The 15530-nt window shown below is 39.9% G+C and overlaps 1 protein-coding gene and 1 long non-coding RNA gene across 11 annotated transcripts in view; one reads left to right on the forward strand and one right to left on the reverse strand.

Annotated features, from left to right (window-relative positions):
* LOC147239742 (calcium-activated potassium channel subunit alpha-1a-like) overlaps positions 1-15530 on the reverse strand; it is an 80208-nt gene that overhangs the window by 13315 nt on the left and 51363 nt on the right. For 7 of the 10 annotated variants that reach the window (XM_086196197.1, XM_086196196.1, XM_086196198.1 and 4 more), the window contains 8 exons: positions 14771-14840; positions 14471-14626; positions 14230-14339; positions 13473-13541; positions 13036-13122; positions 12506-12582; positions 7864-7896; positions 4562-4655 (listed from right to left, as the gene is read on the reverse strand). In XM_086196197.1, coding sequence (XP_086052323.1) covers positions 4562-4655; positions 7864-7896; positions 12506-12582; positions 13036-13122; positions 13473-13541; positions 14230-14339; positions 14471-14626; positions 14771-14840 — 696 coding nt within the window. The remainder of the gene's footprint in view (positions 1-4561; positions 4656-7863; positions 7897-12505; positions 12583-13035; positions 13123-13472; positions 13542-14229; positions 14340-14470; positions 14627-14770; positions 14841-15530) is intronic. The other 3 variants (XM_086196202.1, XM_086196199.1, XM_086196205.1) reach the window with 1 other exon arrangement.
* LOC147239743 (uncharacterized) overlaps positions 1-15530 on the forward strand; it is a 51011-nt gene that overhangs the window by 10247 nt on the left and 25234 nt on the right. Inside the window, exon 2 of the long non-coding RNA XR_015111647.1 lies at positions 14481-14620. This is a non-coding gene — a long non-coding RNA (uncharacterized LOC147239743). The remainder of the gene's footprint in view (positions 1-14480; positions 14621-15530) is intronic.

A 15530-nucleotide genomic window follows, 5' to 3' on the forward strand; every position in this document is an offset into this window, starting at 1 on the left:
CGAACTGACTCCTCAAGTTTAAATGCTGGTTCTCACAGGCCATGTTAGTCTGTTTGCATCAGCCTGTCACTTCTTATTAGCTGTCACTCAGCGCTCTCACCACCAACCGCAGCTGCATATAAATATAATATTCAGTAGTATATACTGTATATATATATATATATATATATATATATATATATATATATATATATATACAGTATATATATATATATAAGTCAAGTCAATGCATGGTAACATTGAATTATTGCCTGATTTAAAGATACTGATACCCTACATGTCTTAAAACAGAAGGATGAAAGCCCATTGTTCAAACACCGGCATCTAAAGAGGTAACCACGGAACCCGTATGGTACCAAACATCCAGTCAGATCAGTGTTGACGGTATTACTTCTCAAACAAAGACAGCATCCGTCTGTCTCTGTCCAAAATCTTTTAAATACTTAAAGTCTTTTCCCTTAAGAAGAGCGCCTCTTTAATCCATATGAGTATTCTAAAAGAATGCTACCTTAAGTAACATGTTAAGTATGCATGAAAGTGTCAGCTGAAACTACCATCCCTCAGGCTGTAAGAGACTACAGCCAGAAAGCCTGCCTTCAGGCTCGTACACCCCAAGGCAAGACCACGATGTCCTTTCAAGAATGGAAGTAGTAATGGAGGAAGATAATGCCTTTTCTGCCACGTTCTCCCTCTCAGACTATCATCTGTCAAAGCAAAGATAATTTGAAGGAACACAGTGTGTTCGCATTTAATTCGGTGGGTTGAAAAATATCTCTTCAGTACTTGAGAACTGAAGAGTACAATAGGAAGTAAATGTCCCTCATGCTTTCTTTCAAGAAATATCGCTGTAATATGCTGACCTAAAAAATAAAAAATCCACGGCTTTGATGTGTAGAGTTGCAGCTAATGATTATTCCTTTAAAGAATTGCTAGGAAAATGTGCCACACGTTGTGCCACTGTATCATCTGTGTCCAAAAATCCCAAACATCTTATATTTTCCAACAGATAAAAAAAAACAAGACAAAGACAATTTTCTGTTTCTGAATCTGCAAAAATACTAAAAAAAGATAAGGATATGCATGGGTAGATTCTCAAATTAAAAGACTGTTTTGTTCAGAGTACAAAAGAAAGGTTCCAATTTCCTCATTGGGAGATAAATGTGGTAATGTATCAAGTTTGTCAATCCTAAACTTTCTGGTCCCCTCTAATATATGCTTTAGCACTTTCCAAAGCTCTAATCCTTGTTGTGTGACACCCAACTTTTATTCCAACCGTGTATTAAATATCTGTTGGAACTGTTGATCTGTATTACGTCCGTGACGATCTCTAATTCTATTACGTAGCTACTCTTATCAGCGGCTTCCGCTCCAGCCTGAAATCCTAATAAGAGTGAAAGCATTTAGTGGTTTTACACCTCAGCTAAATATTTCATCAGAAGTCGAATGTTTCACCACTCACTCAGAGGAGCCGCTGTCACTTCAGTTTGTCCTTGTGGAGATGACTGGTGAGGCAAAGCTCTGCCAGGATAGCTATCGCTCACTGTCAGCCATGACGGCCTGTCACTATCCTGCACTGCCAGTTGTCTCTGCGGCGCTGTGGCAGACATGACGTGTATTGTCACGGCGTGGCCCGATGTGACCAAACGCGTTCTGACATGCCACAATTAGATGTGTCCTACGACCCATCAAGGAGCCTGTGGAAATGGTGTTAATTTCAGTGAGGTCGCATTTACTAAGTTCCAAGACCGAGTTTCCTGATACATCTGGAAACAAGTGACACTTCTGCTTCCACCGCTTTCTTTTTTTTTTTCTTTTTCTTTTTTGGTATGGCTGGTTTCATTTCAGAGTGCAGAGGTGTCTCTAAGTGTCATCACACTTCTGAACATCCAAATGATCAGCAGCATAATTCAGCGCTTAAGTCGTAAGATGACACTTCTGTCAAGGCTTCACACGTCATGACCGCCAAACAGAAGGCCAGGTGTCTCCTGGAGGAGCACGATGACAGCTGAGAGAGACATTAAGTATAAGGTAGACATGCATATTATGAAGATTTACTATTTCAGCATCGTCGCACTGGCTTACTGTAATACTGCATTTCAGATACAAGTGGTGAGGGCAGGCAAAATCTTTTAAAAATCCTCCACCATCATGCAAACTGACAAAGGCTGGCTCTTCAAAACCCACAGCCAATCTGTTGATCATTACATATTTACGAAGGCCTTGAGGCCGCAGGTCCTGTAGAAACACATTTGATACAGTATATACACCCAGATGTGTTTTTTCTGCACTTGTTGCAATGAAGTAACCCTTAGGCTACTGCGGTAAGACCCTCTGTATGAAATCACACGTGCACCTGTATTGTACAGTGGATTAGCATGAGAAATAGATGAATTGGTTTGATATTTAGCTGATGGCTAGAGCTTGGTTTTGTAACCCGAGAGTCTTGAAATCCCCTGCAGCGATTCAACTTTGGCACCAGTTAGAACCAAATAAAAACAGGGGCCAACTGCTGTATATCAGACCAAATGCTACACTGTCAGACCTCTTACACCTTTTATCTAGTATAATGTGTGTAATGATATATGATATATTACTGAGCTGCATTGTACATTCTAGTACAGAGACCTGGAGTCTGCTGTGATTAAAATACCACAGCCAGGGTATTTTGATGGACGCATCATGAGGTTGTGAACTACACAGCACTTCTTATTAATATATTTAATATATTAATAAACTAAATTTAAATGTTTTCCAAAGAAATGTATTTTCTTTGTCTGTGAATACTGGTTGACGTGTCGTATACATTGGTTGATGTAACAACAGGCTTATGATCCAGTGCAAGTTGCGGAATTGAATCTGGAATAAGATAAAACTAGTTCTCTACTCTTGTTATTCTGAGCCCATCAGATAGAACTATTTCCCTCAATTAAATTATTTTTGAGGCAGCAAGATATAATTTATTTAAAAATATAAAATAACTAAATTAAGGGAACACGTTATTTCTCATGGCCTCAAAAAATGTTTTTTCGTCCTCTCTCTATGCCAACCTATTTTAAAATTATTGTTATTTTCTCTCTGTCGTTGCATATAAAAGTGATAAGCTATAAAGAGGGTTCAAGGATTCAGTGACTTAATGTCAAAGATATATATAATAGCAGTAATATCAGGAATGGGAACATACAGTTGTGTCTCAGCGTTAATTTAAACACATCTGTACCATTCGGCGTTGTATACGTCAGGTTCAAGTACTTCCCTGTTGCTGCCTTCCTTGGCACTTAATGACAATGACTATGACTATTATCATCTCTGTAATGGCCTTGTGTTGAATAACAGCGTTATCTCCAGTCAAAATCAACAAGCGCCGCTGTAATTCTAGGGGACAAGATAAAAGCAAGGTTGCATTTGAATTCGCCTTTCATTGTGATGATACATATTATCTGTGGTCTTACGTGCTGAAAAGAGCTCAGAGGCAGCCGACAATAGATGAATAGCCTTGGGCTATCTATCCTTTGGAGCCTCTCTGACTGGCTGCTGCTGTCATTAGTGCCAGGCCGGTTTAAGAGCAGTAGACTGGTTGTCACTTGAAAAGTCCTCGTGGTAAAGAGTTGTTCTGCAAGTCTGACTTGTTTTTTTCGAGGAAAACAGGAGAGAAGAGAACGTCTATAAAGATGTCCTCCATGACATAGACAGTAGAGCGCTGTTGATAGTGACCATCGGATCACTACAAATATCTTCTGGTGGCAACTCCAAAATTTCAGGGCTTCCAGTGTAGCCTCTGGATATCAAGGTCAGGACTTCCACTTCCATGTACAATTGGAAGTTTACGGTATGATTACAGTCTGACTTGAGATGTCACAGTGGAGTTGGAGTGAAGAGAAGATGCTTACACCAGATACCAATCAGCCAAATCATTAAAACCAACCCCCCAATATTGTGTCTGACACCCAGACTTTTGTAGCAGGATCCATTTTTTCTCAGCAATTTGAGAGTCAGGAGTTAGCCTTCACGTGTAGCCATTGCACACAAAGAAGACACCCCAAAACTTGTAGTTTTGTTTGTGACCAAGTCTTACAGCCATCAGACTTTATCCCTTTTCATAGTCACTTTGGTCCATACTCATTTTTCCAAAACAAGTTGTGGCTAATTGGTGTAATCTAAAACAACGCAAGTAGGTCTTGCTGCATTTCAGCCAATGTCTTCCACCTCTTCGGTCTCCACAGGGACTGCTTACCTGCTCGATTATGAACCCTGATTAGTCGAAACTACTTAGCCACTACCTCTATTACCGCTGCTGTACTCGCCATTACCTCTCTATAACAAGCCAAGACTTATGGATGTAAATGACGCGTTAGATGCCCCTGCCCTCCCCCACATACACAGCAGAAAAATCAGCAATTAATACTGGTTTATATTTTGTTATTTAAAAATAAGATAGTTGGACCTGCCACCTATAATCTAATTGTTTGATATAAGTGCTTCCCGTACTTGGAGAAATCAGTGTATCGACACTTGACGCTCAGTCACATGCAGCAGAAACAATCTGTTATCAGTCATTTCTTACCTTATTATCTTTGGTGAGGAGTTCGGAGAGTTTCTCATCCCTCCATTACGCTGCTTTTTTTTGGGTGATAATGCAGACAGTTGGTCCTCTTCAACTGCAACAAGAAGCAACGACATGAGGGAGGGAATAATTAAGATCCATGACACACCCTGGAAAATACGGTTAGAGTGGAAGCGAGGGTGGGGGAAGACAATGAAATGGACAGGATGCTTAAATGTCTGATGTTGATGATGGTGAAGGATACAATCATTTGCATGATTGTGTACAATGATACAAACATGCACTCATCAATCACCATGCCAATTGCTAATGCTGCTGCAGCTACAGATTTATAACATAGCACCACAGATACCTCATACCCATATACGCATACTAATAACTCCCGTTCTCATTTAATTAAGGTAATAACCTAAAAACATCAGCGTCCAACATTATAAATAAGGCTCTTGTAGTAATACTGAATCCAGTTAGGGTTGCAGATCTCTTCTCATTTTTGGAGTGATGCCCGTGGCTCAGACAATTACAGTCGGTGGGGTCCTTATTGCCTGAGTGATTTATATACAGCTGAGATCCCCCTTGGACATCACTATACACTCAGTTCTTCATCGAAAACAAATTGCAAGTTTTACCCTCCAGTAAAGTAATCCGGCGAATATTTTCACAACCTAATATCATAGTGAAGGAAAACAACTTTGCTCTGATTTTGCTTTTTTTGAAACCATTGCTGTAGGGATTTTTTTTTTTTTTTTACAGGTCATAGAGCTTAATTAAGCCTTTCAGCTGATTTTTCAAGCTTTTAATCTACTGTAGTTTACTTTATAGATGATCAGAACGCTCGTGTTAAAATCAATGCCGTCTCACAGAGCATGCTCCTCTTCAAACACTGCTAGCATGTCTTAGTGTGACACCATAATGGAAGAACGGGGGATTCCACTGGTGAGAGACGCTCCAACACACTGGCCGCTCACATCTTGCCCGGCCTGTTCAATATTTAATGTTTCACAGCTGACAGCTGCACACACTGGGTCATTAGTGAGGAATGCTACACATGCAAGCACTCCAGCCTGGCAAGCACATGCTTTGGTTGTGCTTTTGTTGAATACAGGGGGGCTTACAGAGCCTGTGACTGGCCTTTCTGGAGTGACTGGGATGGTATCTGTATTTCACTGGCAGGCTGCGTGCTCGATGGAGACGACTGGCCTCTTCTGACACCTTTGGTAGCCGGCCCACTTGGCCCAGGTCCCTGGAGCCCATGAAGCTCCATGTCAGAGCAGAGGGCTCGGCGTGGGGCAGCAAGCTTCCGTTGCGGTTGTTTACCAAGGGGACAGACGCGGCAGCAACTCCGCTATTGGGCCCCCGACAAACCTCGTCCGATGAGCTCCGGTTCAATTTAGCTGATTTATATTGATAAGTTGATGACTGGCATAGAAGGTCGTCTTTTACTGCTAAATAAAGAATGGTCAAAATAAGCTGCTGTGCAAGGCAATCGGATTCTTTAATTATTTATAGAAGGTCAGTTCACCAAAATCACACACACCAAAAGCATATTTGCTCAGGTCTTGGGATTCGACTACCACACAAGTGCTTTGTACAGTAGGTCAGGTCTGTGCATGCTCTGACTGCAGAGATAGCTGCACTGGCCTAGCCGTTAGCCCTCAGCTAAGCTCAATGTGAATAAATAACTGAATCATGTGGCTCTTCTGGACTTTCGAAATGTTATCAGACGAAATGAATCAAACTCTGATGGTGAAACTAATCCATTCACATGTTGTGCACAACACAAAACAGTTAATCCACTGTTTTACGGCCGCAACTGTAACGAAGATGTAAGGTAACGGTAGAATATAAAATCATAAATCCCACACTAAAGCCTTAAGTGTGATAGCTGTATATTAATCGTAGTGATGTCCTTCATGTATAGAATTTTGTCTGAAAGTTATACTCGATTTTTAGGGGAGGGGGGTTTCTGACGCTTTATACGATTTATCCACCATTTTTACAGCTGCAACCGCAGCGACAAAGCAAGCTAACGTTGGAATCTACAATGTAGTGTTCTTTGTTGTAGTATTAAATTGTTGAAAAATGATTATTGAAGACCAAAACGACAAAGGGTTTCACCTGCAGCTTTCCTGACCTCAGTGTCAACAGTTCAGTTCAGCACCATTTATACATATGGTGATTTGGGTGAACTAACCTTTAATTTTTCATCACATCAGACACAAGACAGGGTTTGATTCAAACTGACTTCTATAAAACCTGCAGTGTGTATTTTAATAAAACATCTTGTGACTCTTATCATAATTAAAGCATTATCACTGGTTTTGGGGGGTAATTCTTTCTGGCACAAGAATGCTAATAGCTGAATAATTAAAAAAACTCATTTTTATTAAACACCACTTAACTATTTGGTATAGCCACAGATGAAATGCTGGATATGACATTTACTTTGATATTTATAATAAACATGAATTAATAAGTATGCTTTCAGGTGTTCCAACAATTGTTATGCATATAAGAACAAGAACATGACAATGTGAATTACCAACCACGAGCTGCTGTTTGCAGTTTATGCCCAATGGAAAGAATTCAGTATCCAATTGAGCATTTGAATAACAAAAGTTTACAGTTCCACAGGAGGTAGAATAGGCTAAAGAGTCATAAAAATGTGTTTAGGCTTTTTACAAGAAAAAAATAGCTAGGAGCTAAAACTGATGATTAGAGATGATCGTTTCAACAGTCAGCTGTCCAGCAGATTATTCTCCCTTGGCTAGACCTCCACGACTCATCTGCCCCGTGTCAAACATGCACGGCACTTCTGCAGGACAACACATTGTGGCAGATTTACTGTCGATCACAAATTGTGTCTCTTGTGGCCCACAAGGTTCTCACTCCTCTGCTGGCTGGGCAAGAACCCGAGAGCTTATTTTACTCATTCCCAATCACACGACTTTTTAATGCCTCTTTCTCCAAAAAAAAAAACAAAACCCAAAAAAAAAAGAACCTCCATTACTCTTTGCATTCATTTACCTTCAATATTCAAATTTTGCTCCAAGTGAAGATTACTTGATCTTGATTGACTACTTCATCTTACACTGACAGTGAAGCAGTAGCGCCATCTACTGCTGAGCTGCAACCGATACCCTACACAAACCACTTCCTGCTGCTGTGCATTGAGACACTGATGATGGATGATGGCAGTGTGATGAAGATCATACAGTGAAATACAGGAGGTTAGAGACAGTGGCGATAGAATGCACAAGTATCAACACAAATGCAAAGAAAGTAGGAAAACCCAAACTTACTTGATTTGATATATCCATTATAGCTGTTTTTAGCTAAAAAAAAAAAAGAAAAATCCAGACACAGAAGAGAAGTTATAGTGTGTAATAATAAAAGCAAAATATAAAAGGTAACGAAACCAAAGGCTGAGAGTTTTTTTTTTCTTTAAGTTACTTGAAACAAAGAAATGTGCCTGTAAGGCCAAAGGGACACAATGACACAGTGAGATGATTTAAAATACAGATTTGACCGTGAAGTTGAATTTGTGAATTATCTGTTGGCACCAGCTGAATATAAACGCATTTAAAGTTAATGTCAGCTTTGGTTCGGTGATGTCCAGGTAAAATATACACAAGTGGGAACTCTGATAAACTTGGGATTATTTTTATACATATATTGAGGGTTAAGGCTGTAAATAATGATTATTTGCATTATGTATGTTCTTGTTTGTAGTGAGTATAAATTAGGTTTCCTAGGGCTGGGCGATATGACTTCAAACTGATATCATGATTACTCCAAACATTTCCCTCGGTTATTATGAATAAATTATTAGTTTTATGTGTTTATACTTCAGGGTCTGTTCTGGCAATATGCTGGATATTGAATATTTCAAAATTGAAATCAAAGCACACACCGTTTGAAATTTCAAATGAAAAGTTCATATTTTAGTTTGAAATTTAAAAAATAGGGTTGTTGTTTTTTTTTTGTTTTTTTTAAACAAAAAAGTAGACCACTGCATTTCTTGAAAACAATAGAACATCTTAAGTAATGCCTTGTGCGAAGTATTAACTGGATTGGACGTGAATATGATAGGTGAGAGGTCCGTTTCATTACATTTTTGGAAAATTTTCCACTTGTCAGCCCTGGTTCTTACTTCAGTTTAACACATACAGCCACTAAAAAACAAATTTGAACCTAAATGTCTGAAAATCACCGATGCTCACTGGCTAGACCTGCAACATTTGTCAACATGTAACAAGATTTACGGTATGTGTTGTTGTTCCACGCATATTTAGTGTCATGTATTTTCTCCTGTTTCTCACCTGTTTGCCCTGCCTGAGACAACCTGAACCAATGCATGGAAATTTCTGTGAGTCACTTTTTTTCTTTCTTTCTTTCTTTCTTTCTTTTTTTTTTTTGAGTCGTGAGTCCATACACATGCTCATTAGTACCTTATTTCAACCCCTTGCTTACAATAAAGGTCATGCATTGAGCTTAAGGCAGGACAGTGACAGCAATGTTCAAACAGGGACCTTGCTGGTCCTGGCATCTGTCGCCTGCAATCGGAGGGTGCGAGCAGAGTCACAGGACTAACAGGCTAGCATCTGTCCCACAACGAGAGAGGAAGAGAGGGGCGGGGGGGCACTGGGCTGCCTGGTGGTTAGGAACTGTCAGGCTGAGTTTCATGACAACCGGTAGCACTCCAAAAATGAAAATGCAAACATAATTTCCATGTCAGACCATATAAGGCCTCGTTCTTTGCGTCTCCCGCACCGTGTCGACAGCAACGCCAGAGCTCTGCTGGAGCTTTAGCTAGCCAGGCGATGCTTACAGCTCTCAACCCTATAAGATATGTTGAGGGGTGGAAACGCCCAGGGATGTTCAACTATACACAAAATGGTCTTTGATCAAGAGACATTCACTAAAAACCCATGACAGTCTACAATGTATTCCAGCAAATTGTATCTGCGAACTTGGACACATTCTTTATGCCTTCTGCAATCCATCAGCACAGTTTAACGTGCCCCCTGGCTTTAAAGGGGAATCGCACTTGAATTAAGAATTCATATGCAGCTCGATTTAGTTCAGGTCAAATCAGTCAAATTAAATATGATCTGGCACTCCTCTATTGTTACTGTATTTTCTTGTTGTATTATTCAAGCCATATAAAAAGTCTCAAAGCTATAAACTAAAAACCCAGCAAAGAATATGAATGCTGAGGTGGTTTTGGAGATTTTACCCCCAATGGTTGCTCATGCTTCTGATCTTAACTGGATAAAGCCAGTAACTTCACCACCATTTGTACTGCCGTCTTCAAAAAATCCCCTTCGGTACTCTCAAGACCACCCATAAAAAACTGTCCGTAGTGTCTCCAAATATATTAAATCCTATCCTCTTCGCCCACTTCTGGAGGGTACAGTAGTGAAATATTTGTATTAAATTCTTCTTGGGTTAGATTGACACAGTTGTGATTAATTATTTTCAAGGAATGCGTGTAAAAGTTTGAGTGTTGTGGTGGGGATGCACAGGAAAATTAACATCTCACTTTCTGTCAAAAATGAAGCCTCTGCGACTGTCAAAAATCAAATTGTACTTTACAATTCTCTGACAAAACACAATTAAAACACTAAACCAGCATGCTTCACAACAGCTTGAAAGTTTCTCCAAAAGTAGAAACACAAGGGGAAGGGGAAGCGCACTAACTGAACTAAAAAAAGAGAAAAAAATATCATCAAGCTAAAACACTAAAAAAAACAACATCAATATCCACGACAGTGTTGGTACAGCTGCCAGAGCCAGACGACACACACGCCAGAAGACGACACACTGCACAGTTAACACAGTGCATGTTACAAACACTGAAGAGCACGTCATGGTGGCAACTTACAGGCACGTAAAGTGGCTGAGCAATCATTAACAGAGACAGGAGAGAGTGGGATGTCGCGTTGAGGGGAGTCCATGTTACAACACACATTAACCTGCATGCAAGAGCAGTCGCGCTCTGAGCGGCCGCAATCAAAACAACATGGCAGTCTCATTTTCTTGTAGGCGGGCGTCTTGGCTACAGTCATGGGTTGAGATGAGAGGAGAGGAAGAGCCGGTTAATGTTCTGGAGGGAGAGTGGACAAAGGCAAGACAGGGCACAGAGGAAGGCTGCTGCTGCTGGGATACAGGATCAACTTTCTGAGGAAAAATAGTGTGGGGTTTTTTTTGTGTGTGTGGGGTTCATTCTGGTGAGGTAAATATCGTGTGTCGAAGGTAAAAATGAGACGTGAATGTGTGGATGTGAGGGAGGGAACGTCATGATTTGCTTTCTGACCAGCAGAGGAACCATTTCTGAAGAGTTTACATCAACTTTCAAACTTCTCCTCTATGCTTGACTTGTAAGTCCACCAGCTGATATCCACTCTGCAGTAAGAAGTCATACTGATTTATGATTTTGTAATTCATGAGCACTTCTTGGTCTCTAATTTATCTAACATGATTTCTAACAGGTGTTTTCAAAGCCTGAGATTGCGGGCCTCCCCTTGAATAAAGCTTCCCCCCTTACTTACTTTTACTTTAATTTCTGGATGCCTGTATAGAACCATTTTTACAGGTGCATTTATTGGTCTCATTGTCAGTCAGTTATTTAGTCAGGCAAGCAGAATATCGCTGTTTTACATGACTTCAAACTACACCAAATTTATGAAGACTGTCTGGAGTCATTTATTAGTTTCTGACGCTTGGAAAGTAGGAAAAACAGCAACATTCCCCCTAAAACTACCGTATCTCTTCAACATTTCTTGAAATAAATCACAAACATGTCGAATATAATATAATATAATACCACCAGCAAAAGGTCAATGTGAATGTGACCCGTAAAATATTTCTCTTAAATCATAAATAAATCCGTAAGTGCATCCGAAAAGGATACAAACAAAAAGGTTCCACCACTCTTGTGAAATGATGCAAGATCCTGAACCCATTTTACATTCTCCAGCAACAGCAATGACAACTTTGTCGTTTGTCCCTAGATACTGTGAATATTCGATGCATCGAGTGGTTATGGATAGTTTTTTTGTATATTATTTGTTACTTTTATCAAACAGATGAACTAAGGGATAAACTCGCTTTGTTTTTAACAACCGTGCTCCTTATTAGGTGGGACTGTGGGGACATCTAGTGGTCATATGGTGTATTACAATAGCAAGAATTAAAATGCTGATGCACTGTTAAGAGCAATAGCAGTAATAACATGTCTAGTTTTTTTTAAAGCTATATCATGTCATAATGGACGGTTACAAACTGCGTATTAAATTTCTCACTATTTTTCTTTTAATTTCTTAGTTGAGCATTTTCATATTTTGAAAGAGATATGAACAACAGAGGGGAGGATCCAGGCAGCATCAACCATCGTACATGCAACATTTACATTTCATTCAAACAGTTTGTTTCAAACGGGGACGGCAGGACGTGTTTTCGGAAAAAAAAATGGAAATAAATCCACGCTACTCACAAAATATCACTATAAAGTGAATTTTTAGTGTGTTCCCAAGTAGCAGTAAAAGAGTACACCAAATGTTAGGGTTAATTGTGGCTCTAAGATAAAATAAACCAGAATAAAGTGTGTGAGAGCAACAAAATGGGACATGGACTTTCAGAAACACACCATCCATCCAGGTACCTGTGGTGTTAACAGTCTCTCTGAATGTCTGTTAACATCACAAAGTTATCAATGAATGCAGCACAGACATCTAAAAAAAACAACTCAAAAGCCAACATCCATCCAAACAGGCAAGCAGCAAAAAGAAGTGCATATTGAGACCAAGTGAATTCTGCCTTTGCTCGCGAGTGTATCTCTAATGTGGGCTGTGCTGATGCTGCCGTTTCACTTTAGTCGCTGCAGGAATGTTCATGTAGGCGAAGAAACACAGACAATATTTTTGATATGCAATCACTTACATTTCTTGCACCCGCATTTCTTTATCCTTTTGGGATCAGTAATGTCGTCGTGACAGGCTTTGCAGTAAAACAGCGCCCTGCGGAGGAAAGAGGGGAAGGGGGGAAAAAAGCACTTTAGAACCAGCTTCAGTGGTAAAAACGGTGAAAAGAAGAAGGAAAGTAGTGGGCGTTCTTCTTCGCTGCCGTCACTGACTACACGTAAGACGAGAGTGGTAAAATATGATAGGAGGGATGATGTTGTTCTAACTAAGCTGAGACTACTAACTAACTAAATGACAGCTAAAGGCAAAGACCCAGCTGGTCTGTTTGTGTGGATCGATCAGATTTGGAAGTTAAAACTGGTCAAACGCAGCCAAATCCATCAAACTGGACCCTGTCAGCGTCGGTCCGGTGTACTCGTTTGAAAATTGAACAAGAGTATCAGTTCTTCTGAACTCTTCTTCCTGCATATTATTAGCATTGATATGTTGAACGTACGTGTGAGTAGAGATTTGAGGTCCTTTTAGGAGAAAAAAAAAAGCACACGTTACCTTTTTACTTCTTTGGCATCGCTGGCAATGAAGAAGCCCAAGGTCCCCTCCTGCATTTTCACGTGGTTTCCAGGGTTAATCAGGGTGCTGTCAGAATTAATGAGCCAAAGATGTTGCAGTGCAAACTTTAATTCAGTGAATATTTGCAAGTCTTTGCACTATTCACTGGCAGAGGTGCGTGCAAGCAGGATGAGTTGTTGTAACACAGGATCTTGTGTTTATTCAAATCAAGTGGGTGAAGAAGAGCATGACAACAAAGTCTCACCGGGGAAGTGAATTCCTCGGAATGTTATCAGACGGCGCCTTGATGTCAGCGAACAAACCAATTTAGCTCTTCTTTTTTTTAAAACAAAAAAAGGCCCCCCGTGTAGAGAGAAGATGATTGAAAGTAGCCTTTTTATGTTGAGCGACAACTCGCTGCGAACTGTCCTCCTTACCTGCTCTCTCTTTGATCCGACTTGTACTCTATAGCTATCAGCAGTAGCTTCAGCTTCACATAGCAGAGTCTGCGAAAGAAAAAACAGAGTATAATTAGAGCTCATGTCGGGTTTAAAATAAGATCACAAGCTCTATTTTAGTCTGCTGTAATGGTAGAATTAGCTAAGCACGGTTTTCCGGTCTGTGTTAAGACCATGAATAGGACAGAAGTAGATAAAGCCTCCAAATGATGGAACACATCGCCGCGAAGATGAGATGAATGCCACTTAAACGGTGGAGCTGCAATAAGGACATGGTTTCTGCTCGTTCATCTTTGACACCGTTGATTTCCTCTGTAATGCACGGATGGGAATTCAGTAAGTAACTACAAGAAGTAACTAATCAACCACTCTTTTTTTAAACTGATTACCCTCGGATCACAAAAACAAATTATTACGTAGTAACAAATCGCGCTGTCATTTCTCAATAACGGAACAAATTTTGAAGTACGAGAACAGAGCTTTGTCGATACACTTCAAAGTACTTAAAAAAAAAAAAAAAGAACGTACAGTCAGAAACAAGAGGCAGGTTTTTTTGAAAAAGTAAGGAAACACAAAAGTAACTATTAGTGTTTTGAGCTAAATGTGTGATTTTTTTTGCTGTATAAATGCTGCAGAAAAGACTTGGGAAGAGGAGGAGACGATACAGAAACAGAAAACTACAAACATTTGAGAGTTTTTAATGACGGAGGCCTGCAGCAGGTATTAAAGGACTTACTCGCAAATTACTGGGAAGGACAATCCCACGAAGGCACTTGACAGGTACTCGGTGTACATTTCATTGGCTACTCCTTCTAGGTAGTACTTCTGCCACGTGTCCTCCTCAATCTGCAACGGCATAATTTTCCATTTTTAAGTAATTCATTTCACCAATGTGTCGCTACCCCACTCACCAGATGCTCCATTTGATAATCCATTCAGAAAATGTGTTATCTTTGAATTGACTGATTTGTTTGTACCTTGATGAAGGACCTCATGGAGAAGAGGTTGGCCAGCATGGTGGAGAGACCCTGAGCCAGACAACTCTGGGCGATGAAGCCCAGTTTCAGCTCAGCAAGGCAAATGGCATCATCTCCCTCTTTCCAGTTCCAGCTCGGGATGTTCAGTAGGTGAGCCTAAGAGCAGAAAACACAATTAAAAAAAGGGAAATAAATCATATTTCCCAAACAAGACAGAGATTAGATAACCAATGAAGACTTTCAAAATAAAACTGCAACAGCAGAAACTCACAGGAGTCAAAAATAAAACACTGTACCAACCTTGTTGTGGTACTGTAACATCTGAGTGATTATCCGGATCTTTGGATGGTAGTTCTTGATAGATATAACCCTGAAGCGCAATTTAAAAATATATATATATAAAAATATATCAGCACAAATATTTCAAGTGGCCTAGTAGCATTTAAATATCATCTATTTAAGCCCTTCAGATCTGCAAAATCCTTCTCATACTGTATGTTTGTAACAGGATAAACAGCGAGGCAGCCGCCAGTTTGTATTTTTGCCCTTTATTAGGAGTTAGAGGTTTACATTTTCTGTCTTAGCCCGCGCTAAGAGGTTTTCTGTTTGGGAGAATCACTTGTTACAAGCTTACTTACTCTCACAACTTGAGCTCAGGAAGAAACTGATTATCAAGTCCTGACATTTGCATCCTGAGCCTTTGCTAATGCTTTATCTATATCTCAGCCTTCTGTGTGTAGATTTCCAAACAGCTGTCAAACTAGGACTGCTGTTACAGAATTGATCGGCGTCGTCCCAGTAATTTAAGATGGTCATTGATTCAATTTTACTCATACGAGGCGGGCCAGTAGAGTTTAGGCTACGACAACTATCACGTTATTATAATGGCAGTTGCATGAATAATTGATGTACCTTCTAGCTGTACGTTCTGTTGTCACACTTTCAAAATGTACTCTATATTTTTATAATGCAAAGTGGCCGATAGTAATTAGAAATCAAGTTTATTAACTACTGTATTATTTTACGACTTACACAACCAAAAATTAACATTTTCTGAAAC

The sequence above is a fragment of the Aulostomus chinensis genome, chromosome 23, assembly GCF_037954235.1.
Source record: "Aulostomus chinensis isolate RoL2024-O1b breed Wild chromosome 23, RoL_Achi_v1.0, whole genome shotgun sequence".
Lineage (NCBI taxonomy): Eukaryota > Metazoa > Chordata > Actinopteri > Syngnathiformes > Aulostomidae > Aulostomus > Aulostomus chinensis.